Source organism: Rissa tridactyla, chromosome 11 (assembly GCF_028500815.1).
Source record: "Rissa tridactyla isolate bRisTri1 chromosome 11, bRisTri1.patW.cur.20221130, whole genome shotgun sequence".
Taxonomy (NCBI): Eukaryota; Metazoa; Chordata; class Aves; order Charadriiformes; family Laridae; genus Rissa; species Rissa tridactyla.
The window spans coordinates 21310484-21336446 of record NC_071476.1 but is presented as its reverse complement, the minus strand read 5'-3'; the positions used below and the strand labels follow the sequence as shown (position 1 = coordinate 21336446).

General features: G+C 60.3%; 1 protein-coding gene across 4 annotated transcripts in view; it reads right to left on the bottom strand.

Moving 5' to 3' along the window:
* Positions 1-226: 226 nt before the first annotated feature.
* The window catches only part of CXXC5 (CXXC finger protein 5), a 38538-nt gene continuing 12801 nt past the window's right edge, over positions 227-25963 (bottom strand). Inside the window, exons 1-3 of one of the 4 annotated variants that reach the window (XR_008468882.1) lie at positions 8782-9176; positions 5799-6956; positions 227-1301 (exon numbers count right to left, since the gene is read on the bottom strand). Coding sequence is in view for 3 of the 4 variants with exons in the window: in XM_054217663.1 (XP_054073638.1) it covers positions 1260-1304; positions 5883-6668 (831 nt within the window). In the remaining variant the exon portion in view is untranslated. Of the gene's footprint in view, positions 1305-5798; positions 6957-8781; positions 9177-25963 lie in introns of those variants that run through there. The other 3 variants (XM_054217665.1, XM_054217663.1, XM_054217664.1) reach the window with 3 other exon arrangements.

The following is a 25963-nucleotide window of genomic DNA, read 5'->3' as shown; positions in this document are numbered from 1 at the left end:
CCAGAGCTGGCTTATCCCAGCCGCTGCCCGGATTAACCGCAGGGATTTAGCAGCCGGGGTGGCTCCATCTCGGCCCATGGCACCGTCCTGCCCCGGCCGGCCGCGCGTCAGCAGCGTCACCCGCGGGACAGGGCACACGGAGGCAGGGGGGAACAGGCCACTGTCGGCATTGGGGGGGCCCGGAGAGCTGGAAAGAGGGGTGGGAGAGAAATAACAAAGCTGTAAATCATGACACAAAACATGCATTCATTTTATTCACAAAAACAGCCTGGATCGCTAAAACATTACAAACAGCATTTCAATTTAATGATGTAGAGAGAGCTGGAGAGACGGGGATTTGAACAGAAGAGAAATATCACTTTTCGTAACTGCTTCAGCACAGATCCTGCAATATTATTTTTATTTTGATTTTTAACTTCAGTTAAGTTTACAAAAAATTACTTCTAGGAGTAAACCGTTGCAATTAGGAGGTTTTTCTGTACGCAGTGTTTCTTGTTCTATATTAATAAACTAACAATGACTTTTTTTTTCTTTTTTTTTTCTTTTTTTTTTTCTTTTTTTTAAATTCTTCTTTCCTTTTTCGAAGACCGCCGGTTGTGTAGCAATTGTTTTCTTCCGCCTTTTATACCGAACCTCTTGCGGGTTAAACTTACATAGGTGAATGGCTAGGAAAAGGGATACTACATCGCTTTAAACATATTCTCATTTATAAACATGAAGTTGAGGCATTCTAGAAACTATCCACTCTATTGTATGATGGGAAAGAATCAAATAAAAAGTATAAATGAGGGTGCAATTAAACAACTGTGCTAAATTACAGTAGTGCTTATTAGTAACTAGATTTTAAAAGGTTACTGTAAATTTACATTCCCTACACAAGTACTGCATCTTTCACACATAAACAACATCAACACCAAAACACAGAAAGAAACTGATTGTCCATACTCTGTCTATTAAGTCTTGGTACTTTACAGATCCATTGTTTTTTTTGTTTTTTTTTTCTCTTTTAATTATTTTTATTTGAAAAGCAGTTAAATGTCTGACTAGGACTCGAAGATGTTAAAAAGAACGCAAAAAAAAAAAAAAAAAAAAACCAAAAAAAAAATTATAAAAACAGGAATGAGATTTGCGAGAAAATATTTTTGGTTCTAAAGAGACACAGGTGCATCCATTCATTTCAGCCAAAAATCCCTTGCCTGAGACAACACAAGCAAGCAGTGACATTGCACTTGGATGACAGAGCTTTGGGATTCCCGTTCCTACTGGAACCATCTGAACGCGGCTCCTGTAGGAAGCATCACCTTCTGGAAAGGAAGAGAGACAGGGAGGGGGACAGAAGAAGAAGGGACAAGGCGTTAGGTCGGGTCCGGCACAGCCGCGCGGCACCAGGATTGTGCACCCGCGCTTCCCCCCCACCATCCCTGTCCCAGCGTCCCGCTCACCGGCCTTGGGACACCGGGATGCTGGATGGAGGGAGATGGGGGTCCCCCCGCCGCCAGCCCCCCTCCCCTCCCCGGCAGCTCGGCCATTGTTCCCGCATCCCCGCGCCGTGGCCGGCACAATGGCGCAGCCCCCGACTTCCCCTCCGGCCGATAGCGAGCACAATGGCCGGGCCGCGGTGAGCTGGCACGGCCCGGCACGGCGGCCCCCTCGCTGCCAGCCCCCACCTCCCCCCAACTATGGACGGCACCACCACGGATTTCTCGGCATCTCACAGCAGGAAGAGGGATGAAGGTGGCCGCTAACACAGTCCAAGTCCTACCAGGCTCGATCCCACACGCAACAAAGGGCCTGATGTCCAACGGGACCCTGTTGAAGCCACCTCCAGGGAAGGTGGTGTGGGAGCCATGCCCCCAACAGTTCTGCGGTCTTCTGGAAGGAGGACCTGGGACACTTCCCAGCTGGGTGGGGGTGGGAAGCCTGCACAACATTCACGACACCACGGGTGGGAGTACGCAAGGACCATGATGTCTCTCAATGCCAATAGCCACCCTCAGGCAAGGCCAAGCCATGCTAGCCAGCAGATAGGGCCACGCGACCGCCCGGAAGACGTGCCTCAGAAGGCCCTTCAGTTCCTGCATCTCCAAACCAGCACGGGACACCAACGGGAAACCAAGCCACAAGCTGCGGTGACGGGCACGGGGCAGCAGGCTGGGCTGCCATGGGGTGGTGGGGGGACAGCCCCAGCCCCAGCTCCTGGCATCAAGCCCTGCAGGGCTCAGGCCACCTCATGTGTTGTCCCAAGAGTCAAACCCATGCCACGTTCAGGTCCCTAACCCCACGCGGGAGCCAGCCGGCTCTCATCGGGTCCTTCTCTTGGATCAGGATGCCCCCCAAGCCTCAATGAGTAACCAGGGCAGCGTCTCCCCCCACCCCAGTGGACCCCAGCGCGCTCGCTTCCACAGGGACCATGACCCAAACACGGGGCTTGGGCAAGGGGAGGGGGGCGAAGGACGAGAATGGGCAAGAGATGCCCATGGTGCCCAGCTAGGCTGCTGAGAGCTCGTAGCATCTCCCACTCCCGGCCCACGCCTGGTCCTCTGGGCAAACTGAGCTGGGGCAGGCAAGGAGCAGAGCGCTGCAGTCATCACTTCTACCCCAAAGGTCTCTGCAACATGTCATCAGGCATCTGAGGAAGACACAAATGCCTCTGGCAAATGATGCACGGGGCTGTGGCACAGCATGCCACCCATGCTGGATCCCACCCAAGGCACCGGACGCAGAACTGGCAGGACAGAGCGTGGCAGACTCACCAGAACAGACCACCTACTCAGAGACATCATCCCAGGAGAGAGGAATGAGGGGACAGGGGGCTCCTAATGGGTCTGAAAGGAGACGTCTGATACAGGCCACCTTAAACACCTCTGCCCCTTCGTTATTAAAGGAAGATGGAGAACCAGCTCTAATTTGGATGCCCAGGATAGATCCCCCCTCGTCCCCATCATCACAGAATCTCTTGGGTTGGAAGGGACCTTCACAGACCAGCTAGTCCAGTTGCCCTGCCATGCACAGGGACATCTTTCACTACAGTAGTTTCCTTAAAGCCCTGTCCAACCTGACCTTGGACACTTCCAGGGATGGGGCACCTACATCTTCTCTGGGGAACCTGTGCCAGTGTCTCACCACCCTCAGCATAAAACATTTCTTCCTTATGCCCAACCTAACCCTGCCCTCTTCCAGTTTAAAACCATTGCCCCTTGTCCTGTCACTGCAGGCCTCGGTGAAAAGTCTCTCTCCATAAAACTCACGTCAAGGTGGCAGTGACCCTCACACCAGCGCTAGCTGGGGCACCAAGGCACTCCAAGGAGGCTTCTACAGATGGAGAACAGCTCTGTTGAGTCAAATCCCAGCTCTGCATGGCCTTCATGTGACCTACAGCTCCGGGGACAAGCCTGTCCGGGGCTGCCCCCCAGCCCCCTCGGCGTTACCCGCAGCGGCTGGGGCTGGCAGAGCCCGGAGGAGCCTGGTCGGTGCCTGCTCCGAGCACCCGACCTGCCTCAATCGGCCACCACCGGGACACCGGCAGCAACCGGTTATTTGGGCTCTGTAGACGTGCAGACAAAGCTTAACGGCGGCAGAGGGATTTAGCCCATTTTTTAATGCTGCCATAAAGGTTTAATTCTATTTTTTTTACTGCTTGATTTTAGATCAACTTTTAATCACAGCTGCGGCCCCTGGCCGGGCTCTCCGAGGATGCTCCTCTGGACATGCCGGGCTGGCAAGACTGGAGTCACCGAGGCTGCTCTTCTCCCAGGCAATGGCACAGCTCCCCACAGAGGGGGACGAAGCTTCACAAAGCCCAGTGAATTTTTCAGCTCCATATAAAGGGTCAGCGAATGGCCCCTCCTGTCCCAATATCAAGCACTACGGTGTGATGGCACCCCACTGGGACGAGCGGTCCGTGGAGCTGCTGAGCCGCCTCCAGTTGGGTCTCCACCACAAGGCAGGTGTCGGTGGCTGCCCTAGGGTTGGCCCAACGCAACCCATTGCCAAGGCTGGTTGACGTGGGGTGAGGTTTAACAACCCAGTCATTGACCTGGGTGACCTTGGGACATCAGCCAGGATCCCAGCAACCCTGTCCCAGCCACATACAGCCACAGCCTCATTCAACCCAGCCACATACAGCCACAATCTCTTTCAACCCTACCAAGGTCAACACACGGTGCAAAGGGATATCCTGACAGAGGGGAATATCTGCTCCGAAAAGGGGATGGTGATGCCCTGGAGTGACCCACATCTGCCCAGGCATCCATCCCCACAGGAAAAATGTCTCTCCTCAGCCTCAACACACTTATGGTCGCACCCAGGAGGGATGGGGAGCCATCCTTGGTGAGGCCCAAGTCTATTGCACCAAGAGGCCTATTTCAGTGGCTCCAATTTCTCAGCCATCTGCGGGATGGAGAAACCAATCAAGTGGGTGACCGTTTCACGGTACTGTCCCCGGACCTGGTGCAGCGCCGGGAGAAGGGAGCGGCTCCTCCGGCTGCTGCGAGCTCCGAGTCTATTGACCCGCTTTAGGACTCTTTGGAAGAGATGAACTTTTTTTTTTTTTTTTTCCCTTTCTCCCTTTTTCCAGATCACTGACTCAGCAAATTAGAACAAGAACATAATTTAGCAATACAGCGGTTTTTGAAAGACACAGTCCCCCTCTCCTCATCCCCACCGCCCAAACAGATTTATTTCCCCCCCCCCACCTTCGCTATTCATTCAGAGCTGATGCTAATTGAAAAACGTAGAACGTGGCTAAGAAAACGGTGGGTTGTCACTTTGGGAGGACCAGAGGACGGGCAATGCCCTCCCGCCAGGATACGCAATCCAGCTGATGTCCGGGTGACTTTTTAGTTTTTGCCAGCTCTGGGGATGCGCTCCCCGGCAGGAAGAAGCACATCGGCACAGCTGACGGCAGGATCAGCTCCCGGAAAAATCAAACCCGGCTTAAGCGTTAACACGTGGGGGACCCGGTGGACAGGTCTTGGCCCAGAGCAGCCATGGGTGTGCAGAAAGAGGCTCTGGCGCAGCGGAGGTGGCCCTTGTGCCACCCCTGCTCCGCATCCCAGCGTCACCAGCACCCATCCTGCACCCACCCCACCCCACCATGGGCACCTGCCCGTGGCCCCAGCTGAATTTCAGCCCCACGTGGCGACCCGAGCCACCGGACTTTTCCTGCACTCCCCATGCACGTAACACACCTCCCTGGAGGATTTGGCAAGGCGGCACCCCAACCCAACGGCGGCTCGCAGCAACCAAGGAAAGAGGCAACACCCACGGATGGATGTGGTCCCCACGGGTGACAGGCGGTGACAGCCCAGGTACCGCCCCAAGCCTCACGCTGCGGGGGGAACAAGGCATCCCCGCGCTCGGCAGCGGCGGCAGGAGCAGGGGTGCTCCCGGCTCGGCTGGGTGCCGGACTGCGGTAACTCGGCTGGTGCCTTATGGACTCACCGGAGCCATCCTGGCTGGGGCCTCACCGCCACTGGTTGCCCCCAAGCTCTGCCCCGAAAAGCCACCTCCTGCCTCCCCACCTTCCCACCCCATCACTGGCCTAGTAGCCGGTCGCTGATGCAGGGAGGTGCAGCCCCCCCAGGACAAGGGATGGCGGCACTGCCCGCTGCCACCCGCGTCTGCAAAGGGGACAAGAGCGCGCCCGGGGACCCCCAGGAGAGACCCCAGCCCTCCTCCCCAGGCCAGTCAACCCCAGTAACGTAAGGGAGGGTGGGGGCTGGGGGCACAGGGGAGAGCACACATCTCACAGTGAGAACTGTTAATGGAAAAGGGGAAAATAAAAAAGTAAGAAGTACCAGGTGTTTTATTATCTAGGGCAAGATCCGAACCCAGGAGCGCAGCCCGAGGAGGGGTTAGGGTGCCTGAGAGGGGCCGGTTACCTCCAGTGCTGCAGAAGGCTTCTTTTTGAGTTCTTCACATTTTCGGAATTTGCAAATCTGGTGGCCAGTTTTGCGATTCCTACAACTGCTGCACTGCTCGCAGTTTATCCGTCTTCGGCAGGGCGGGCACATGCCGCATCTTTTCCGTTTCTTTTTCCCCGAATTGATGGCAGATGCCAACTCATTCTGCATGGGATACTCTGCCAAGCCAGCCATATGGAGCGCGCTCTCTGCCAGAAACACGCCGGCAGGGGTCATAATGAAAAGGCCTGGGTTGATGGGAAAAGCCCCCAGGTAAGGAAAATCAGAGGGGCCGTTCATTGTCTCTGCAGCTGAGACGGCCTCCATGTCAGAGATACCAGTCCCGTGGTCGCTTGCTAGAGGGAGATGCTCCTGTACCACTCTTTTGAGCATTTCTGTCGACTGAGCAAACTGTTGTAGGGCGGTCTGTCCTTCTGAGGAGATCTCCGACACCCGGTCTAATTTGCTCAGCATACTAGAGATGTTTTTGTGCTTTGAGGTAGAATGACTTTTATCCACAGTCGCTTCATTGCCATTAGCTAAGGGGTTGCCTTTCTCTGAATGTTCGCTTACCGAGCTGCTGCTACCAAAGGTGGAATAGTGGGAGAGTGGACGGGACTTCTTAAGACTTTTGTTCAAAGGTTCACTTATTATTCCACTTTTGTTCCTCCTCTCGGAGTTGACGGGGGGTTGAGAGTCATCTTGGTTATTTTTTTCCGTCTCTGGCTTGTTCCCAGTGTCTTGATGGGAGCCCGAATTTGACATGGTGCCCAGAGCACAACAACAAAACCAAACCCAAAATTAAAAAAAAAAAAAAAAAAAAAGGAAACAAAAAAAAAAAAAAACAACAAACAACCCCAAAAACCCACCCCCAACGCCAAAGCGAAAGACCCCCAAAGCCCCTTCTGGTAGCACCAGCCCGCCGGCCACCAGGGAAAGCTCAGACGGGAACGCTCATCAACGGGGTGTCTCCTCCAGCGCTGGCCGCAGAGGGCTTCAGTCCGATCTCAGTGCACAGACATACTCTGTGGCTCTGGGACACAACACGCGGCTCTGCAAGCGGAAAAGAAAAGACAGTTAGCGCTGGCAAGAGCCAACGGGCTTTTCAAAGCGGCTCTTCCTCCCCCTGCCATGAAAAGTCTCAGCGCCGCAAACAAAGGAACTCCAGGGAACGGACCTCGGTGGAGATCCGTTCCGCTGCTCTTTAAAAGGGTCGCCATCCAGATAGAAATGGGGGGTCACTGGGGAAGTCCTGGCCTGGGAGCAATGGCACTACGACGCTTAAAGGCCCTATGTGCCCGGCTCTCCTCCCCCAGGGACTGCACCCCCAGGGAAGTCACGGGGCTCATCTCCTGCTCCGCTCCAGCGGCATGCGGCCCCCATGCCACATGGGACACGGCCGCCCGTGGGATGTCACCAAGCTGGCAAGGGGTGCCTGGTCCCCACCCTGCAGCCGTCGTGTCCCTGCGCCCTCCCAGATGATGCTGCTCACCCTGCTCATGCTGGGCTGCTCCCCCTACCCTCCTCCTCCTCCTCCTCTTCCTCCTCCTGGACCCTTGTCCCTGGGCCACCACTGCACACCAGCGCTGGGCAGGGGAAGGAGGCCACCTAGGGAGCTGTAGTGTCCACCTCCGAGCCCTACAGGGAGCCACAGCATCCACCTCCAAACCCCACCAAGAGCTGCAGCATCCACCTCTGAGCCCCATGGGGAGCCACAACATCCACCTCCAAACCCCATAGGTTGCTGCAGTGGCTATCGCCGAGCCCCTGCAGCATTTATCTCCAAGCCTCATGGAGAACTGTAGCATCCACCTCCAAATGCCATGGGTAGCCATGGCATCCACCTCCAAGCCCCATGGGTAGCCAAGGCATCCACCTCCAAACACCATGAGGAGCCACAGTGTCCACCTCCAAGCACCATGGGTAGCCACGGCATCCACCTCCAAGCCCCATGGGTAGCCATGGCATCCACCTCCAAGCCCCATGGGTAGCCAAGGCATCCACCTCCAAACACCATGAGGAGCTACAGCGTCCACCTCCAAGCCCCATGGGTAGCCAAGGCATCCACCCCTAAACACCATGAGGAGCCACAGCGTCCACCTCCGAGCCCCATGGACAGCCATGGCATCCGCCTCCAAGCCCCATGGGGAGCTGCAGCATCTACCTCCAAGCCCCACGAGGAGCCACAGTGTCCACCTCCAAGCCCCACTGCTGACCTCCTGCCGTGCCCCGGCATGCCTTGCCCCAGGCGCCCGGCTGCTGTGGCGGAGGCAGGGGCTCAGCGGCAATGGTGGGAGCCCCCCCTCGGCGCCGTTCCCCACAGCGGGGGCGATGCCGCCATCCCTGGGGCGGCTCTGGGGCAGCTGGGCCCAGCGTGGCTGCAAACACTTGTTGTGAAATTCCTCCTCCTCCCCTCCGGAGCACGCACGCACGCACGCACAGGCACCGCCGGAGTAATCAGGCTTTAGAGGAGAAAAGCTGCAGGGCTTAGCGGAGCAGGAACCCACGTCCCCACCCCGGCAGCAGCTGGGGGAGGGCAGTGCCGGCAGGAGGCCCCTCGCCTGCCCTGTCTCTCCATCCCGGCTATCCTGGCTGCCTCCCCTTTGGAGTCCAAGCAGGGACGCAGCCATGTGCGGAGAGCTCTGCCAGGACCCAGCGATGCAGCTGAGCGAGGGGTACCCCTGCTCACCCCTCACCCTTCGTGTCCCCTTCGTCCCAGCCGAGCCGCGATGCAGCCCCAGCCACCCCTGCTGCAGCCCGGGACCCTTCGCCATGGACACGGCCCGGCAGCCGAGCCAGGGGCATCGCCATTAAAACGCTGACGGGGACAATGTCCCCCGCGCCAACCACCATGGCAGAGGAAGACAGCCCGTCTCACCCCGGTGCCAGAGCTGGCTCGCCTGTGGAGAAGCCCCCCCCGCCGCCCTCGCGCTAAAAACCGCTTGCTTCAGCTGCTGCGGGATTTAAGATGCAGCGCGGATCGATGCAGGGCTCAGGTTCCAGCCGGGAGCTCGCCAGGCCACGTGGGGAGGGAGGGCTGCGGCCGCAGGACAGACTGCCCTTCCCCAGCGGCGCGCTCCGGCCGGGCAGGGGGGTGCTGGGCGACGGCGAGGCCGGGGAGCATCCGAAATGGGCCCTGCAGCTGGACCCCCCGTCCCCCGCTGCCGGGAAGGTGGGGACACCCGACCCTGCAGGCGTTAGGATGGGTCACACCTTAACGCCCCAAGCAACGGGTGCTGGGGCCGGAGCGGGGAGTGCGGCAGGAAAAGCGCCGGACGAGAGGATGTGAGATAAAACCGCCCGGCGGCGTTATCTCGTGCCCGCCCACGGCCGCCTTTCCTGCGGCCCTGCACCTCTTCCGCCCCAGCGGGGAGCCAAGTGCCGGCACCCATCGGCCCGGGATTTACCGGCCTCGTGGCTGCCGCGGCATGAACCGGGGCTCTCCGGCCACGACAGGCAGCAGAGCAGGAGGGGCAGCAGGACTTCGCCTCCCGTCGCTCCGGCAGAGCCCGAGCCGTGCCCGCGTGAGGCTGGCTGCCACGCCGAGGGGTCCCCCCACTCCCACTGCACACGACGGTGGGGTCTGGGTGCCAAACCAGGGAGGACACTGTCCGCAGGCACGCTGCCATCGCCGCCGCCATCAGTTCACGCCTTCCCCCATGGAAGGAGGTCTTCCCCAGCCGCTCCCACCCCGCCACGTAAATCAGGTGCCAGCGGCTCCGAGCCCCCACCAGCTGCAGCCTCCTCCTGCTGGGGCTGACGGCTGCAGAGCCCGGAGCACGGTCCCCCGGCGCACCCGCTGCTGCGGTGGGTGGCACTGCGGGACGAGGGCACCCCCGCCCACCCAGCGCAGCCCCCCGCCACCCGCGGGGACACGGGGACGCCCCAGCGGTGCAAGGCGGTGCCCAGCTGCTGGTGCGGGGTGCGGTGCCGAGCTGTGCCATGCCGAGCGGCACCGCCGCACAATCCCGCCATTGTCCCGGCCGCTGCTCTGCCTCCGCCAGCTCCCGCCATCTGCAGCCGCCCGCTCTGCCCTCCAGCTCCTCCGTGGCGGCAGGCACCGGGCACCGCCGTGTGCTGGGTCTGTCCCTACGCTGTCCCCCCCCTCCCCGGGAACCCCAGGCCCCGCTTGCCGTGGGGTGCCCAGCTAATTTGCACAGAAGGGGGTGTCCCCCCCAACCCCGGCACCGCGGGACCACCCAGCTCAGCAGCCGTCTCAGCTGCTCCTCGCCAGCCTCTGCCCGGCCGGGGTTGCTAATTGCAGCGGGGGGAGGAATTAATGATCTTAATCCCTTCTTTATGATTGACCCGAGGAAAGACGGCGAGGTCCCGTCCCGTCCCCCCCCGCCCCCCGCCCCATCCCGTTTCTGCCCCTTTTCCGACCCCCATCCCCTGGGGAAGGCGCCGGCAGCGTCATCTGGGTCCCTCCCTGTCAGAAGGTGCTTAGTGCCGGCCGCGGCATTAAGGGGCACGTGATGGGCTCCCTCGCCCGGCTTCGTGCAGCGGGCAGCTTAGCAGCCTGGAGGGACGCCAGGGTTCAAGGGGACACCGCCAAGGTCGGGAGGCCCCAGCACACACCCAGAGGGTTCCCAGCATCACCCCGCACCCCCCCTGCTCTGCAATCCCCCTGACCCACAGGGTCTGCAAGCCCCGGGGGCCTCAAGCAACCTGGGAGCCACAGCACCCAGGCGAGGCCATCCCTTGGGTGTCACCCGCTTCACCCTCCCCTCTCCCACCGAGATCCATTTCCATGGGTCACCCCAAAAAACAGCCCCCGCCAGCCCGGGATGCTCATCTGGGCCGAGGCAGCGGCATGGTCCGAGGAGGGAGAAAGGGAGTCACGCCTGGAGCTCAGCCATCACCACCCCGCATACCCCGCTTCGCTCTGCCCCGGGCCTCTCTGCCTGTCCCAATGCCTCCAAAAAAAAAAAAAACACAGTAAGGGTTGTAAAAAGGAGCTCGGGTGGTCCAGCACCCGGAGAAACCGTCCCCAGACGACGGACTAAGAGTCTCCCTGATTGCAGGCACCATTTACCGGCAGAGGGGAGCAGGAAGAGGAGCTTCGCTTCTCGTAAAAAAATGACAAGCTGTGATTTCCAGCCCGCTCCCCTGTGTTATTTCACCGCGTCGCTGGAAAGCCATCAGCTCCTGCCGACGTAAAAAGTCTCGTCGCCCTCGAGAAAGAACTTCTGCTTTCCTTTAATTTTAAATAAATCAACCTCCTCCCGGAAAAGCTGCCGGTCGGTCAGCTGTGCACAGACACGGCTGTAAAGGGAGAAGAAAGCAGCAAAGCCGACGCCGAGCTGCTCCCGGGCGCCGGAGACAAAGGGAGAAAATAAAAGTTCGGCTTTTTTTCTAATCTCTGGGCACTGGGTGGGCACCGGGGCCGCCGGCTTTGTCCGCCCGGAGCAGACGGAGGACGAGGACGGAAGGGACCCCGGCGTCTTTTCAGCCTCGAGAAAGGCGGTAATTGTCCCCTCTGCCGGGTTTTTGTCCCTGCTTCCTCCCCCTCGCCACGCGGCTGCCCACCCAGCGCGGCCCCCACCTCCCCGGCAAAGCCCTGGGGATGGACAGACAAACGGACGGATGGATGGACAGACAAATGGATGGATGGATGGATGGATGGATGGATGGATGGATGGATGGAAAGACAAACAGACAAGCAGATGGACAGGCTCAGCTGCGCCACAGGCAGCTCTAAGGAGGGCACCCACCACCGGCACTTGCCCCTCTCCAAGGCATCCCAGGAAGGGTGTAGGTCAACGGAGGCTGCAGCTGGAGGGACCTTCCCAGCTGGAGGTACCACTCATGGCTCCAGAGAGGGGCCAGAGATGGGCCCCGTGCTCCTCAACCAACAGCCATGACCAGGACCTCGGGATGGCCAGGACTGTGGGGCCATGGGTGGTGGGAGTGATGCATGGGGAGACCCAAGATCCCTTCAGGCATCCTGGTGTCTGAAACACACCTTGGGATGAGAAAAGCCAGCAGGTAGCACAGGACCACCACCCTATAGCCCCATCGTGGGTTAGAGGGTGCAGCTCCAACCCAGGTCAAAGGCTCAAGAGAACAAGCACCAGCAGAACAAGGTTCAAAGCAGCTCCACGCCCAGTGCCACAACACCCCACTCAGCTTCTAGGCACCCCATTTCCACAGCACAGTTCAACCTGCTGCTCCCTCCACTGGGTGACACAGGTCAACTGAAAGCAGGCGGTGAGGTCTCATCACAGCCTCATTGACCACAAGTCAGGCAGCAGGTGCCAGACCAAAGGGCTACTGGACCTTTTCGACCACACAAGGAAGCACCATCAAGTCTTGAGATGCCAAGGTCTCAGCCAGGCAAGAGCCAGCCACGGGGACTGCTGGCAGGGCAGAGACTTCTGCCAAAGCCACAGCGGGAAACAAGATGAACCAAGAGAGAAATCAAGCCACCACCATCTCCCAAGGTGGAATATCCCCGCAGGACACCCATTCAGGGAGAACATGGTGCCTGATAACTAGGCACGGGCACCCTGAGGCAAAGACAAGCATGTCCTTCACCTACATTGTTTGCAAGTCATCCTCTCTGTCAACCCAACAGCCCCCAAACTCTGCTCTTCGCATTAATCCGCTCAGAAACTGGTCCAGCCAGAAGATCCACTCCTGGATGCAACATGGAAGTTACCCGTCGCCCACTACATTTTCTCTGGACATCAAGAGTGGACGCCCAGGCCTGGGGGAGGTTTGGGCAGTGTCGTAAATGCTAAGCCTCACCCTGGGCGTCCACAGGTTAACGAGCCAGAGGTATGACGGGTTGCCAGATGGGTAACTCGTATGGAGATAGTTCATCTCCCGTGCTCCAGAACATCCTTCGACGGGCCAGTTGTGGCAGCCGCTCAGCTCATCTCTGCTGCTGAGGAGGCACTGAGGGACATTAAGAAGCCAACTCCTGAATTAAAAACGCTATGGAAGATTAAATCCAGCATCTGGAGTTAGCCCTGGAAGCAGATGGCGAATCATCATGGCGCACAGAGTGGCTTTCACCTGACTCCTCCTCGCAGGCAGCCACTCGGCTCTGGTGGTGCCTCCCAAGAGCAGCTCTGGACACACACAGAGCCCGGCCAGCAAGGGCCAGAGACGCACCGTGCCAGGCACGTACTCCAAGGGCGGTGTGGTGGAGCCATGAGTGACGTGGTGAGGCCATGCGTGATGTGGTGAGGCCATGCACGACGTGGTGAGGCCATGCATGATGTGGTGAGGCCATGTGTGATGTGGTGAAGCCATGCGTGACGTGGTGAGGCCATGCCGCCACCCTGCAGATGCCCAGCTGAGCAGGCAGGAGGTGATGCCACCTCCCCGTCGGCCAACTGGGCTCCTGTGCCTGGCCTCCAGCAAAGGTGTCTATTTCCCCGCTGGTGGGGGTTTTCCCCACATCACCACGGGTGCTGAGGGCTTCCCAACCCGCCGGCATGGTCAGACATGTAGGGACGCCCAAGCAAGGCTGAGCCCATCACCAACATGCCCTGGACTTCCAAGGAGGTTACCACCACGGAGAGGACAAGGACGTCCCCAGAGACACCATCACCTCCATGCGCATCCTTGAACCTCCCCGTCCCCATGCACACCCGGGGCCACCACCATGGGGACCGACCTGTGCCTGGGGCCGCCCCCCGCCACCCGGCTGGGAAACGTGGCTGCGTCCCGCCTCTGCGGGGTGGGGGTTGTGGATTAAGGAGTCTTAAATGTCAGACGACCAGGCGCTCCCTGGAAATCCACTTATCTCCGCTGCCACTCGGAGCGGCCGGAGCCGGGCGGTTCTGGAGATAACGCGATTTGAAACGTCCACCCAAGCATTGCAGGGCTGCGGGTGCCCCGCGGACAACGCCAGGCACCTCCTCCCCTCCTCCGCTCGCCCAGCTGCTGCCCAGAGAGCCGGGTGACGGCCGCGCTGCTCAGCCCGGGGGCTGCACCCACCTGCGCCACCCCCTCCACCCCCCCGCTTCCCCAAATCGGGGGGATGAGGGAGGCTTGGCAGCCTCACACCCCCCCACCACAGCGCTCATCCATCCCCCCTCCCCGTGCCAAAGCTGCGCCAATTCGCTGCCCAAATCCTAAAACGACTGTAACTAAAACCTACCAGATTGAGCCTCGGGAAGGGCCCCCCCTCCTGTTTCTCCCCCCCCCCCCCCCCCACTCCCTTTCCAAATGGGATTGAACAGATCTGCGCTCGCACGAGCCCAGCTCGCAGCCAAGCAGCATCTGACATTCACGCGCCGTGGCACGGCTCTCTGCCGCTCGCCCACTCCCCCTGCCTTGGCATCGCCTTTGCTGCCCCCCCCGGGAGATGAGGCATCGCTCCCAGTCTCGCAGAACCCCCCCCTGCCCTCTGCAAACCCCCCCCCCCCAGACCCTCCTGGAAGGACCAGGAGGGTCCCTCCCTCTTTGGTCCAGCTAGTCTCCAGCGTCCCCTCCACCAAGGGAGGTCCCCAAAGTGATTTCAGGGCTGTGCTGTTGAGGAGACCAGGCTGAATGACCCAAGGACTTCGGGGCCAGGTGGATGGGGGGCAGGCGCTGCCCGGTGGCAGATGCCAGCGACAACGGGCATCCCTGCAGGAGCCCCAAGAGCCACCGCAAAGGGCGACGGAGGACCCAGGCAAGGCTTCACCCTGGGGAGACCCACACGCAGCCCGCCAAGGCCAAGCTGAGACGTGTGAATCACTCCCGTTAACAGATGGGGCGATTACAGCGGAAATGACTCGGGGTCTAACCGCTAACCGGGTCACGGAGAGACTCATCAGCAGGCGCAGAGCTCCGAGAAGTTCATTAAAAATAAGAAAAAAAAGTTGTAGGCACAGCTGCATGGGAATATTGGATGGCAAAGAGCCCCAAACCCAACAGTGCCACCTCCAAGTGCCACCTCCAGTGGTGCCCACATCCACCAGTGCTACCTCCAAGTGCCACCTCCAATGGCGCCCAAACCAATCAGTGCCACCTCCAAGTGCCACCTCCAGTGGTGCCCAAATCCATCAGTGGCACCTCCAAGTGGCACCTCCAACGATTCCCAAAACCACCAGTGCCACCTCCAATGATGCCCAAACCCATCAGTGCCACCTCCAAGTGCCACCTCCAATGGAGCCCAAACCCATCAGTGCCACCTCCAGTGGTGCCCACATCCATCAGTGCTACCTCCAAGTGCCACTTCCAATGGTGCCCAAACCCATCAGTGGCACCTCCAAGTGCCACCTCCAGTGGTGCCCAAATCCATCAGTGCCACCTCCAAGTGCCACCTCCAATGGTGCCCAAAACCACCAGTGCCACATCCAATGATGCCCAAATCCATCAGTGGCACCTCCAAGTGCCACCTCCAGTGGCGCCCAAACCAATCACTGCCACCTCCAAGCGACACCTCCAATGGTGCCCGAATCCAGCAGTGCCCCTTCCAAGAGCAGCCCCAGCCTGGAGAGGTCCCCTTGTGCTCCCCCCTCTCTCAAAACCCTATCCCTCCACATCCTGCCAGGCATCTCCACAGTGGCAGAGCACAAAGCGAGGGGCTATTCCAGGTCCCAGGAGCGCTGGCAGTGGGAAGGGCCAGCGCACCCATGCCAGCACCTGTGTCACCACCACCACCAGTGAGCCAGAAGCGCGTCGGCAGTGGGAACGCGCACTCAAAAGCGCCGGGGTGAGCTCAGTGCATTTGAGTTTGGTCATTAAGGGGCGGTGGGGACCTCGTGGTCCTTAGTGACGAGACCCTCCCCACCTCAAGGGTGGCAGGGCAGGGTTGACACCTCGGCGCCTGCGCCCCACAGACCAAGCGAGCGCCGGGAAGCGAGGCAGGAGCTGTGCGAGCAAGGGAGCACCCAGCCTGGCTCTGTGGGCTGGAGAAAACACTGCCATCCAAGAGGCATCTCCACTGCTCACGCCACAAACCCCCCGGAGTGCTGGATCCCTGCTGCTTCTGCGCTGGTGGGATTAAGGTGTGCGATCCCGCCCGAGCAGACGCTCCTGAAGGCGACCGCTTTGGAGGAATTGCTTTTGCCGCCAGGAAGGCGGTGGCCCCGTCGGAAAGCCACCGGGGGTCGAAAACGGCAGCTATTGACAGATGTCTAAGAGGACGGCAAATAATCCCGTCTTCCTCTGGGAGGATTCGGGTCGCCCTCGCCCTCGCCGGGTTTATCCATTGTCTGGATCTGCCGGCGGTTGTTATTTTTGGTCAGCATCGCGTTTTGCTTGGCCTCGCTGGCAGGAGGGAAACAGGAGGAAGAAGAGAAAGGGGAGGAAGGCTGCTTGGCCAGGGCTGGGGTGGGGGGGGGGAAGAAGAGCAGCTCCTCTTTGGGAGGGCTCAAGTGGGGCACCCCGCAGCCCTTGGGGAGTCCAGCTCGGTCTCCTCCCAGCCCCACAGCCTTGCTGAGCACAGCCAAAACTCGCCACAGCGATGGGGCTGGCCAACCCAGGCATCACAGCCTCCCCAGTGCCTGGGAAATGGCTCCCAGTAAGCCCAGTGGACCAGAGAAGCTTGAGGGGTTTTGGAGGGAAGGTCTCGCTGTCCAGCTGCCAGCAGCCCCCCTGCGCCGGCCGCAGTCGGGGTCACCTCCAGCAGCAACACAAAGCGCAGGGGGGCTCCAGCAGGGACAGGCAGACCCTGCCCGCTGCCAGTGCCATCCCAGGCCCTGCCTGCAGACCCCCACCTGCCTCAGCTCCATCCAGATGGGCCAAAAAAAGCTGGGAAGCCTCAGGAAGGCAAGTCTCTGACCCCCCCTGACTCCCCCTGGGCTGTGGACCCCCATCCCTCGCGCTTCATCCCCAGCGCTGCGGCATCCCCGGCGGCAGGGAAGCTCCACCGGCAGGTCCCATCCTCCCCGATGGCTTGGGTTTGCCAATGCCGCAGGATGCAGCTCAGCCGGGATCCGCACCGTCCCTCCAAGCCGGGCACAACGGGAGGTGCGGGCAGAGCCGGGCTAAGAGGCGCCCAAGAGTTCCCGGGGAGAAGATGCGCAGCCGTGCCCCGAGATTTTGCCCTTCTCTCCATCCACCCGGCAGCGACTCGGGGAGCATCCGCGCTCGCCGTCCTCCTGCGCGTCGCCTTTCCACCACCACCCACTCCACCTGCCAAGCGCCAAGACAATAAAAAGCTGCCTCCCCACTCGCCGGGCTTTCGCTCCTGCAAGAGATGGAGGGCACGCCGCACAAAACCGCCTTTCCCCAGCTCTCCCCACGCTCGGTGCCGCTTGTCATTCAAGCAAACCCCGTGGCCTTTAAGCTGCCAAGGTACCAGAGCTGCTCCGGAATCAGAGTTCGCTCGGCTCCTGCCCTGGAGCAAGGAATCTGAAACGCTGCCACTGGAAACGAAACAGAGCATCCGTCATTTTACTTGCCAGGAATATATCCAGCCCCCAAAAAAAGAAATACTGCCTGCTAAAGAGCCAGCAACAAAAGCCCTCGATTTCACCGGCAAAGCAGAGCCCGGCATCGGACATTCCCACCCGGGTCCCGACTCTCTGATGAATTCAAAATCACCCGAAATAAAGCGAGCAGCGGAGTCGGGTGCCGGGTCAGGATGTCTGGATGGACCGGTGGGCTCCGCCCGGGATGCTACAAGGAAAAGCCATGGGTTGGGGAAAAAAGGAGGCAGGTGGCAGAGGCAGGGCTGGAGGGGACGAAGGCTCCCTCCCTCCCTCCCTCCCGCCGCCCCAGTGCGCCCCAGCACAGCCAGCCCCGCTGCGGTGGGTGCTCCCGGGAAGCCACCCTGCCTGCGGCACCCCCCCGGCCAGGCGGGTCGTCACTCTCCGGCCATTCCCAGTGGCATCCCCAGGAAAAGGAGCAGCGCGTTCCCAGCCAGCCCAGCCCCCAGCCCAGGCACGCCAACCCAAATATCTGCGCGAGGCGCTCCCCTCCATGGGAACGGCGACTCGGCACAGAGTTCACATGCCCCAGCAATGCCTGATTAAACTCCCAAACTCCCAGGGAATACCCCTGAGGCTGTCTGAAGATAAGCGAGGAGCGAGGCTGCTCTCAGGAAATGCAGGAACTGGGAAAGAGCAGTCACTTTTTTTTTCCTTTTAAACCCAGAATAATACAGAGCAAACCCCGGCGCGCTCTAGCTCGGATGCAAGCACTCGCTGCCGTGCGCCCCGGGGAGCTTCCCGCTCCCCGGCACCACCGGGAGGTCACGGGTGACCCCAGCGCGGAGCCGGGTCCTGCCAGAGGTGGTGGGGATGGAAACCGGGAAGCCCAGGACGACTCAAGGCAGCGCCGGCGAGCTGAGCATGACCTGCCGGGCTCTGGGTGCCGGGCTGGAAAAGGTTGAGCAAGAGGACGGTGCTGGGGACCTGGGCGGAGGGAACGCTGCTGCTGCTGCTGCCGCAAGGCCAGCGGGCACCAGGGGACGGGGACACTTGCTGCCGACACTTGCTGCTCGGCACTGGTGAGGCCCCACCTCAAGGGCTGTGTCCAGTTTTGGGCCCTTCACAACAAGACATTGAGGTGCTGGAGTGTGTCCAGAGAAGGGCAGCGGAGCTGGTGAGGGGTCTGGAGCACAAGTCTTGTGAGGAGCGGCTGAGGGAGCTGGGGGTGTTCAGCCTGGAGAAGAGGGGGCTGAGGGGAGACCTTCTCGCTCTCTGCAGCTCCCTGAAAGGAGGGTGTAGCCAGGGGGGGTCGGTCTCTTCTCCCAAGGAACAGGCGATGGGACAAGAGGGAACGGCCTCAAGTTGTGCCAGGGGAGGTTTAGATTGGGTATCAGGAAAAATTTCTTCACCGAAAGGGTTATCAAGCATTGGAACAGGCTCCCCAGGGGAGTGGTGGAATCACCATCCCTGGAGGTATTTAAAAGACGTGTAGACGTGGTCCTGAAGGACATGGTTTAGTGGTGGACTTGGCAGTGTTGGGTTGATGGTTGGACTCGATGATCTGAAAGGTCCCTTCCAACCCAGGCAATTCTAAGAGTCTGTGACACCTCCAGGACCCGTAATGCCCTGCAGGTGCTCCATCATTTCGGTTCACCCTGGGGAACATCTCAGACACTGTTTTCACTGGTCCTCGGGTCTCCTGCGACCCTCAATGCCCTTCTCCTTCCCTTTGGCTTTTCCATGACAGGTAGCTGTAGTACTAGACCCAGATTTCCCAAGCCATCCACACGCTCAAGGATGAGGGTAGTCGAGGAAATTATATTGGTGCAGGGACCAACACGATGGGCAAGCTGGAGCATCCCAGGATAAAGAGGAAGGAGATGACGCTCCTCCCTTTCATACCTGCTGGAGCCCAGGGAGCAACCATCTCCTCATCCTCTGGGAGAGCGGAGCCACAGGGAGGGTTTGCACCACGATCTGGGGAGAGTGAGCCCTGGCTCCATGGTGAGACACCGCGATCCCAGCTCTGATGGCAACCGACTGTGATGTCATAAGCTAGAAGTTCCACCTTCAACCAGGACCACTGCTGGGAAGGAGAGCTGCACCGAACGCATGCCGTGCTCTCGGATGGGCGTACGTGTCTGAGGCCAGAGGAGCACAAGCGATGCAGCTACCCAAGCCAAGTTCTCCTTGGGAGGAGATGTCTAACGGCCCTCTTGGTTCTTGACGCTTCTTCAGGAATCAGCCCAAGAGGAAGGGTCTCTTCCTTCCCATTAGCGTGCCAGCAGAGGGTGGAAGAACAGCAGTCCTGGGCAACCTGATGGGAAGAGTCATTAGGAAAACAGTTCCCAGAAAACTGCTGGGACAAGAATTCCTGCCTCAGGGATGTGGTGGCACGGCGGGAAGGGGTTGCACCAACATGGCCCAGCTTGTCTTTGATCGGATACCAGTTTGGCTGCAGAAAGCATTCAGACTGCTACAAAACGCTTAGGTTTTCACTGTGTGTCTCACACGCAGCCACGAGACCTTACCGTGGCCTTTCCATAGATGAAGGAGGCATCTAAGAAGGATGGAGAGAGACTTTTCACCAAGGCCCGTCATGACAGGACAAGGGGCAATGGTTTTAAACTGAAAGAGGGCAGGGTTAGGTTGGGCATAAGGAAGAAACGTTTTACAATGAGGGTGGTGAGACGTGGCCCAGGTTGCCCAGAGAAGCTGTGGATGCCCCATCATTCAAGGCCAGGTTGGACGGGACTTTGAGCAGCCTGGTCTGGTGGAAGATATTGTGGAAGTGCAGGGAGAAGGGACTGGATGATCTTTGAAGGTCTCTTCCAACCCAAACCATTCTCTGTGGAGACAAGCGCTGTGCCTTACCAAAAAAGCAGACGGGAGACAGGTGAAGGTGGTAGATCTCAAAGAACCAGCCACAAGACAGTTGGAAAGCAGAGTGGGGGACCTGGGAAGGAGGAAGGGGTCACCACCACCACCACCAGCTGCGACACAAGTCAGGACCGGGGGGACACCCTCAGATGAAAGAACTGCAGGACACACGGTAAGAAACAGAGGGGCTCACTGTAGGTGTGACCTCGAGGAGAGCCGCCATGGAAAAACCCATCTAAAAGATGTCACAACACGGATGAAGAAAGGGAAGAGCTGCCAGGCCGAGCCTTGAGCATGAAGGAAATGCCGCATTGCGGGAGCTGGAAAGGGCTCGATGTGCTGAGCTTATCCCACTGGAGATGTGCTTCCAGGGGACTTGATTACAGGGCGTAAGCATCCTTCTGGACTCATGGTCCTTCTTGGCCCCAAGTTCTGAGGGTCTACAATTAAAACTACCATTAGATATCAATGCTCCTGCCTTTCCTCACTTCCCCAAAAGCTGAGGAACAAGGTGGCAAGCTGGAATGGCAAGGAACAAGCTGGATGTGGTTGTCAGAGTTGGTGCCTGCCCCGTGGTGGTCCACCCCTTCCCCAGCCAGGCCAGGGTGGGTTCAGAGTCCCTAGCCTTCCCCCAGGGACCTGCCTGCTCAAACGGTGACTCCCCTGCAAGAGAACCATCTTCCTTCACCTGTGCAGAAGGGTTTGACCCTATGTCCCCCTGAAACCCAACACCCACCTCCCCATCTCTGGACGCAGCACTGGCAAGCCTCTGAGATGGCTCCTCCAGAGCACGAGGCACCAACCCAAAGGGTTGATGTCCCCAGTGCCCGTTCTCGGCTTCCACGATGGACATCCTCCTCCCTCTGCTGCTTTCTCCATCTCCTCCTGCTCCCTCTTCCCCATGCTGGCACCGCCACGCCAGGGAGTCCTGCCCTGGGTGACACGCTCCATGGTGGACGAGCCCGAGCAAGCCTGGGGGACGAGCAGGGCTTGTGGGAACAAGCTGGGCAGGGAGCCCCAGCAAACTCCATCCCCCCAGCCAGCAGGAGCTCAGGGGAACTTGGTCTTGCAGGCGGTGGGTGGATCGAGCAGAAAGAACCCTGTCCTTGCAGCGAGGATGAGCCACCGGCATTTTCGGGACTGTCCAGGACACCTTCCTTGGTCTTCTGGCGGGGGGTCAGCAAAGCAGCGGCGTGACAGAGGGCAGGGTGTGGGGAATGCCGTGCTCACACAGCAGGGGAAGGCGCGTTTCCATCCCAAGGACTTCACAAAGACCCATCCTTAGGGTGTTTTTGTTTCCTCCTTCAGTATCTTCCGACACATTTGGACATAGGGCACGGCCAGGTTGAGGGTAGAAAAAAAAATCCCCCAGCAATTCCTGACCGGGTTCCCCTTGACCAGCGTGGCTTCCCCATCCTCGTGCACCCCAGACGGACCCACGTGCCCTCCCCGCGCCTTTCCCCTACACGCCGTGAAGCTGACCCTCAGCACCCGGAGGGGGAAGATCCTCCTTTAAGGATTTTACAGGGAAAGAGGTGCTTTTTCTACCCCAACGGCACAGTTTAACGCATCAAAGCCAAACCCCCGCCTCGCCAGGGCGCTCCCAGGGCTGCCGTCCCTGTCCCTTGAGGCCTGGGGAAGCGGGGCATTCGGGACGGGCGTCTCCGGAGGGTGGCCGCCGACGTCCCCATGTCCCCGCAGCGGGCGGCCCCGTTTCGGCTCAAGGGGTTTAAGCTGAAGTAGTGCAAGTCCCTCCTGCAGACCCCCGAGGCGTAAGGCTCCCTGAGCTCTTAATGGGCTTACGGAGCTGCTGGGACCAGAGCGGCTCCCCCAGCGCAGGGGCTGGGGGGACTTAAAGGCACCGCCGGCCAGCAGCCCCCCCCGGCACCCCCGACACCAGCCGTCCCTGGCACGGCGGGGGCCACCCGCCACCCCCGGCCCAGCTATCCCTGACGGCACCGAGCGCTCAGCCTGCTCCCACCCCATCCCAAATCCCACCCAAGCGTCCCCGGCTGGGTCTCGGGGACAAAGGCGGGTGCGTGCGTCACCCCCCCACCCCCAGCAGCCCTAAATCCCCCCACCCACCAGCCCCAGCATCTCTGTCCCATACCTCAGCCCATGCCCGCATCTCCCATTTCGCCCCACATCCCACCCCGCTGCTGGGCTGAGCCCACCCAGCAGGACCCCCCGGCATCGGGGCAGGATGGGGGCAGGATGGGATATAGGCTTCCCCCCCCTCCCCAGGGGGCTCAGACCCCCCTCAAATTCAGGCTGGGGGTGACAGCAGCGTGTGCCACCCAGCACTCTACCCGGGGAGGATGGAGGGGCCAGCACACCATCCCACGCCATCCCCGGGAAATCCTGGTTTTCCAGGCTTGGATCAAGCACGGGGGGCTGGGAACGACAGCCGTCAGGAGCAGGGCCGTCCAGGGGAAATCCTGCTGGATCCCCATCCCCAACAAGCCCGACCGGCGCTGCCGAAGCAGCCCCCCGCCGCGCTCCAGGGGCAACAGCTCCGCCGTCCCGCTTCAACATATTTTGGGGGCTCGGACTCCAGCGTGCGCCTTCGGGTATTTTCGGAGAGAAATAGATATTAAAAAAAATAAAAAATAAAAAAAAAAAAGGGCAAAACCCACGCCCCCAAAATACCTGGGCACGCAACTAAGCTGCTGTGATTTCCGTATCAGCTGCTGTACACGCACGCGGCATGGAAAAATCCTTAGGAAATTTCTGCTAAAAAAAAACAAAAAAAAACAAAAAAAAAAAAAAAGGAAAACCCACAGAAGGCTGAGCTCGCCGGACACAGCACGCCAGGAGGGGCTGACAGAGCTGTTACGGTCTATTGGGCCAATAATCCACAAACTAAGACGGATTTATTGTACATGGCAGATCGTAACAGCTCCAAAGAAACCATCACTGTCTCCCGGTGCTTAAAATTCACTTTCTTGGGGGGAAAAAAAGGGGCCAAAATATGGCTTTATGAGATAAGATGCGTGGTTGTACCGTTCGGTGACAGACAGAAGCCTGTGCAAACGCATATATGGGTGGGTTTTTTTTCTTCCTATATAAATAAATAAAATATCTCCTCTCCCAAGGCGAGCGCGACTGCATTACCCGGCTTGGAGCGCTGTCGTTACCACCGGATTACCCGGCTTGGTTTCACCTCCCTTAGCAAGATGGATTTGCAGGGACCTTGTTTCCGCCCCAATATTACCACCCGAACGCACCAGAAGATCAAAATTCAATTAATTAGGGCCAACTTGAGCCCCTGCGCCCATCTGCCTCCTTGGGACGGGTGGATTTGGGTCCCCTCTCCTTGGAGGGGCATGCCAGCAGCAAGATGCCGGAGCGGAGAGCAGGCTTTTCCCACCGGCGCCACGCCGCGCCGGCAAGCCCGGGATGGGAGGATAGTTGGAAAATAATAATAATGAAGGGCAGAGACGGTGCTTTCCTGGGCAGCTTCGCTTCTGGGCAGGCAGGAGCCCCAGCCAGCGCGGAGGAGCCGGCGCAGGAGCGAGAACAGCCCGACCCCGGCGGTAATTGCGGCGTCTGTTCGAATCGCCGCCACGCTGGAAATCACGCCGGGCCCGGCCGAGAGCTTACCGGCCGGCTGATCATATCAGACGGGGATCAAAGAGGCTCAGCTAACGGGTTTAGTGCACGGCTCGTCCCAGCCGGCGCTGCCGCCGAGGGGGGAGGCCGGAATCCCGCTCGCCCCGGGAGGGGGCCGCACGCCCAGGATGCTCGCGGGGAGCACCGCAGCGGGAGCGAGTGAACCTCGGTGGGGCGATACCAGAGGGGTGCCGGCCCTGAGCAGCCCCCCCACCACCCCCCACAACAGCGTCACGCCTGGGCGATGGGTTGGATACGCCACGCTCTCGCCCTGCCAACCCATCCCCCCCCTCCCCGCTGCACCCCAAAACCATCCCGGGGGAGGGAAAGCAGTGGGATGCTGGAGCGGGCGACCACGAGAGCGGCTTTCGGCCGCGCTGGGAGACTCGGAGCGATGCTCGCGGGCAGGGAGGGGGTCGCACGGGGTGCTCCAGCCCCCCACCTCCCCGGCAAACAGCGCAGCCCGGCCGCAGAAAGCGACGTGCCGGGCCCGGCTGGGTGGCTCCAGGGAGGGAGCGAAGCCGAGTAATTAGAGCAGGAGGCTGTGAGTCAGCAAACGATGCGTAACCTCGGCGAGGCTGACAATGAGGCAAAAGATGGCAGTTTCGACCCAGAGCGCCCGCCGAAAGGGCATGGGCAGAGACGCGGGAGGCAGCAGCTCCCGGTGACGGCGGGGCGCTGGCGACCCACTCCCCAAACCCGCGGCTCCACAGCCCCCGGCCGGCTGCCCAACATCCCGCGCCTTTCTCCAAAATCATGGCAAATAGAGACGCGGCCGGTCACAGCCCAAATTCGAGGGGAGCAAGGTGGCGGGGACAGCTTCCCGAAAAAGGGGGTTCAGGGTCGGGGGGGAGGCACCCCCTCCTCCGGCACCCCGTGCTGCCCGGGGAGCGGGATGCGGCTGGGCTCCGCAGCTGACCTTGCTCCGGATGCCCGGGATCCTGCCGGCACGCCCGCCGCGCTCCGGGATGGATGTCAAGGGCCAGGTTTGGCTTGGAAGCAAACCCCAGCCCCAGCCATGGGCTCATGTCCCCCACCCCCCCCTGCCCCCAGCTTTTGAAGGGGGGGTTCCATGAGGGCTGCAGGCAGGTAGGGCCGCAGCCCTCGGCGAGGAGAGTTTAATTAACCCCGGAAAGCAATCGTTAAACGGCCAGCCCGGGTAATCGATGCGGAAGGGGCAGCTTGCTGCCGAGGGACCATCTGCTCCAGGGAGGAATGGCAGCCCGTCATCGTCATCGTCCCCCCCACCTTGCCGGGAAGCCGCCGTGGGGCAGCTGGTTTGGGGGCCCGATCCTGAGCTTAACACCGGCCGAGCTGCCCCCCAGCAGGACGGGAGCTCCAGCGCGGGTCCCTCCGCCCCTCGCCTCGACCCTCGCTTCCCGTCAAGCCCCAGGCCCCCGAGCCACGTGATTTCCTACCCGTCGCAGCCCCCCCACCCCGGCACAAAGCCTGGCCAAGGGGGGACCCTGCCAGAGCGTCCCCCCAGAGCAGCCCCCGCAGCCAAGACGCCACTGAAGGAGAGCTGGGCAGGGATGTGGCCAAGCGTCCTCCTCGCCCCGCGGTTATTTTCACCCGTGCGATGAGTTTGGGGCAGTCTCAGCCCCCAAGGGCACAGGGTGGGGGTGTCTGTTGGAGCACCCAGCCTCCCACACATGCATATGGCCACGCTCCCAGGGGAATACTCCAAGGGATGCTCTCAGCACCCCAGCATCACCCAGGCTACCAGCTGCCCTGCTGCAGGGCACCGCGTTCCTGCCCATCCCTGCCTGGGCAAGGATGCTCCACGGCAGCCGGGCGGGAGAGCAGCCGGACAACCCAACCCCCGCAGGCAGGGGCTCCCTGGAATAGCTCCGCTGCCAGAGGGAAACTGAGGCAGGGAAGGGCTGGGATGTGCCCACGCTGAGGGACCCGGATGCAGTTTTTCGTGCTGCTCACCGGCCCGTGGCCACCCCGGTACAAGCGCACGCACGACTTCAAACTCTGGGCCCTTCTGCAACACCGTACTTCCAAGTTTCTCCTAAACTGCTTTTATTTCCACCCAATCGATAACTGATGCCAGGTGCATCGGGGGGCAGCGGGGCCAGTGTAGGGGGGGACGGTGCGCCCACTCCTGAGGGACACAGGAGCTACTCCCCGCTCCGGGACACTGACTCCAGCTCCAGTCCAGGATGGGGGCAGGGATATCCCTGACCCCTTGCCCCACGGTCAACCCCTGGGAGAGCTTTTGGGGTGCACCTGGGGATGCAGCCG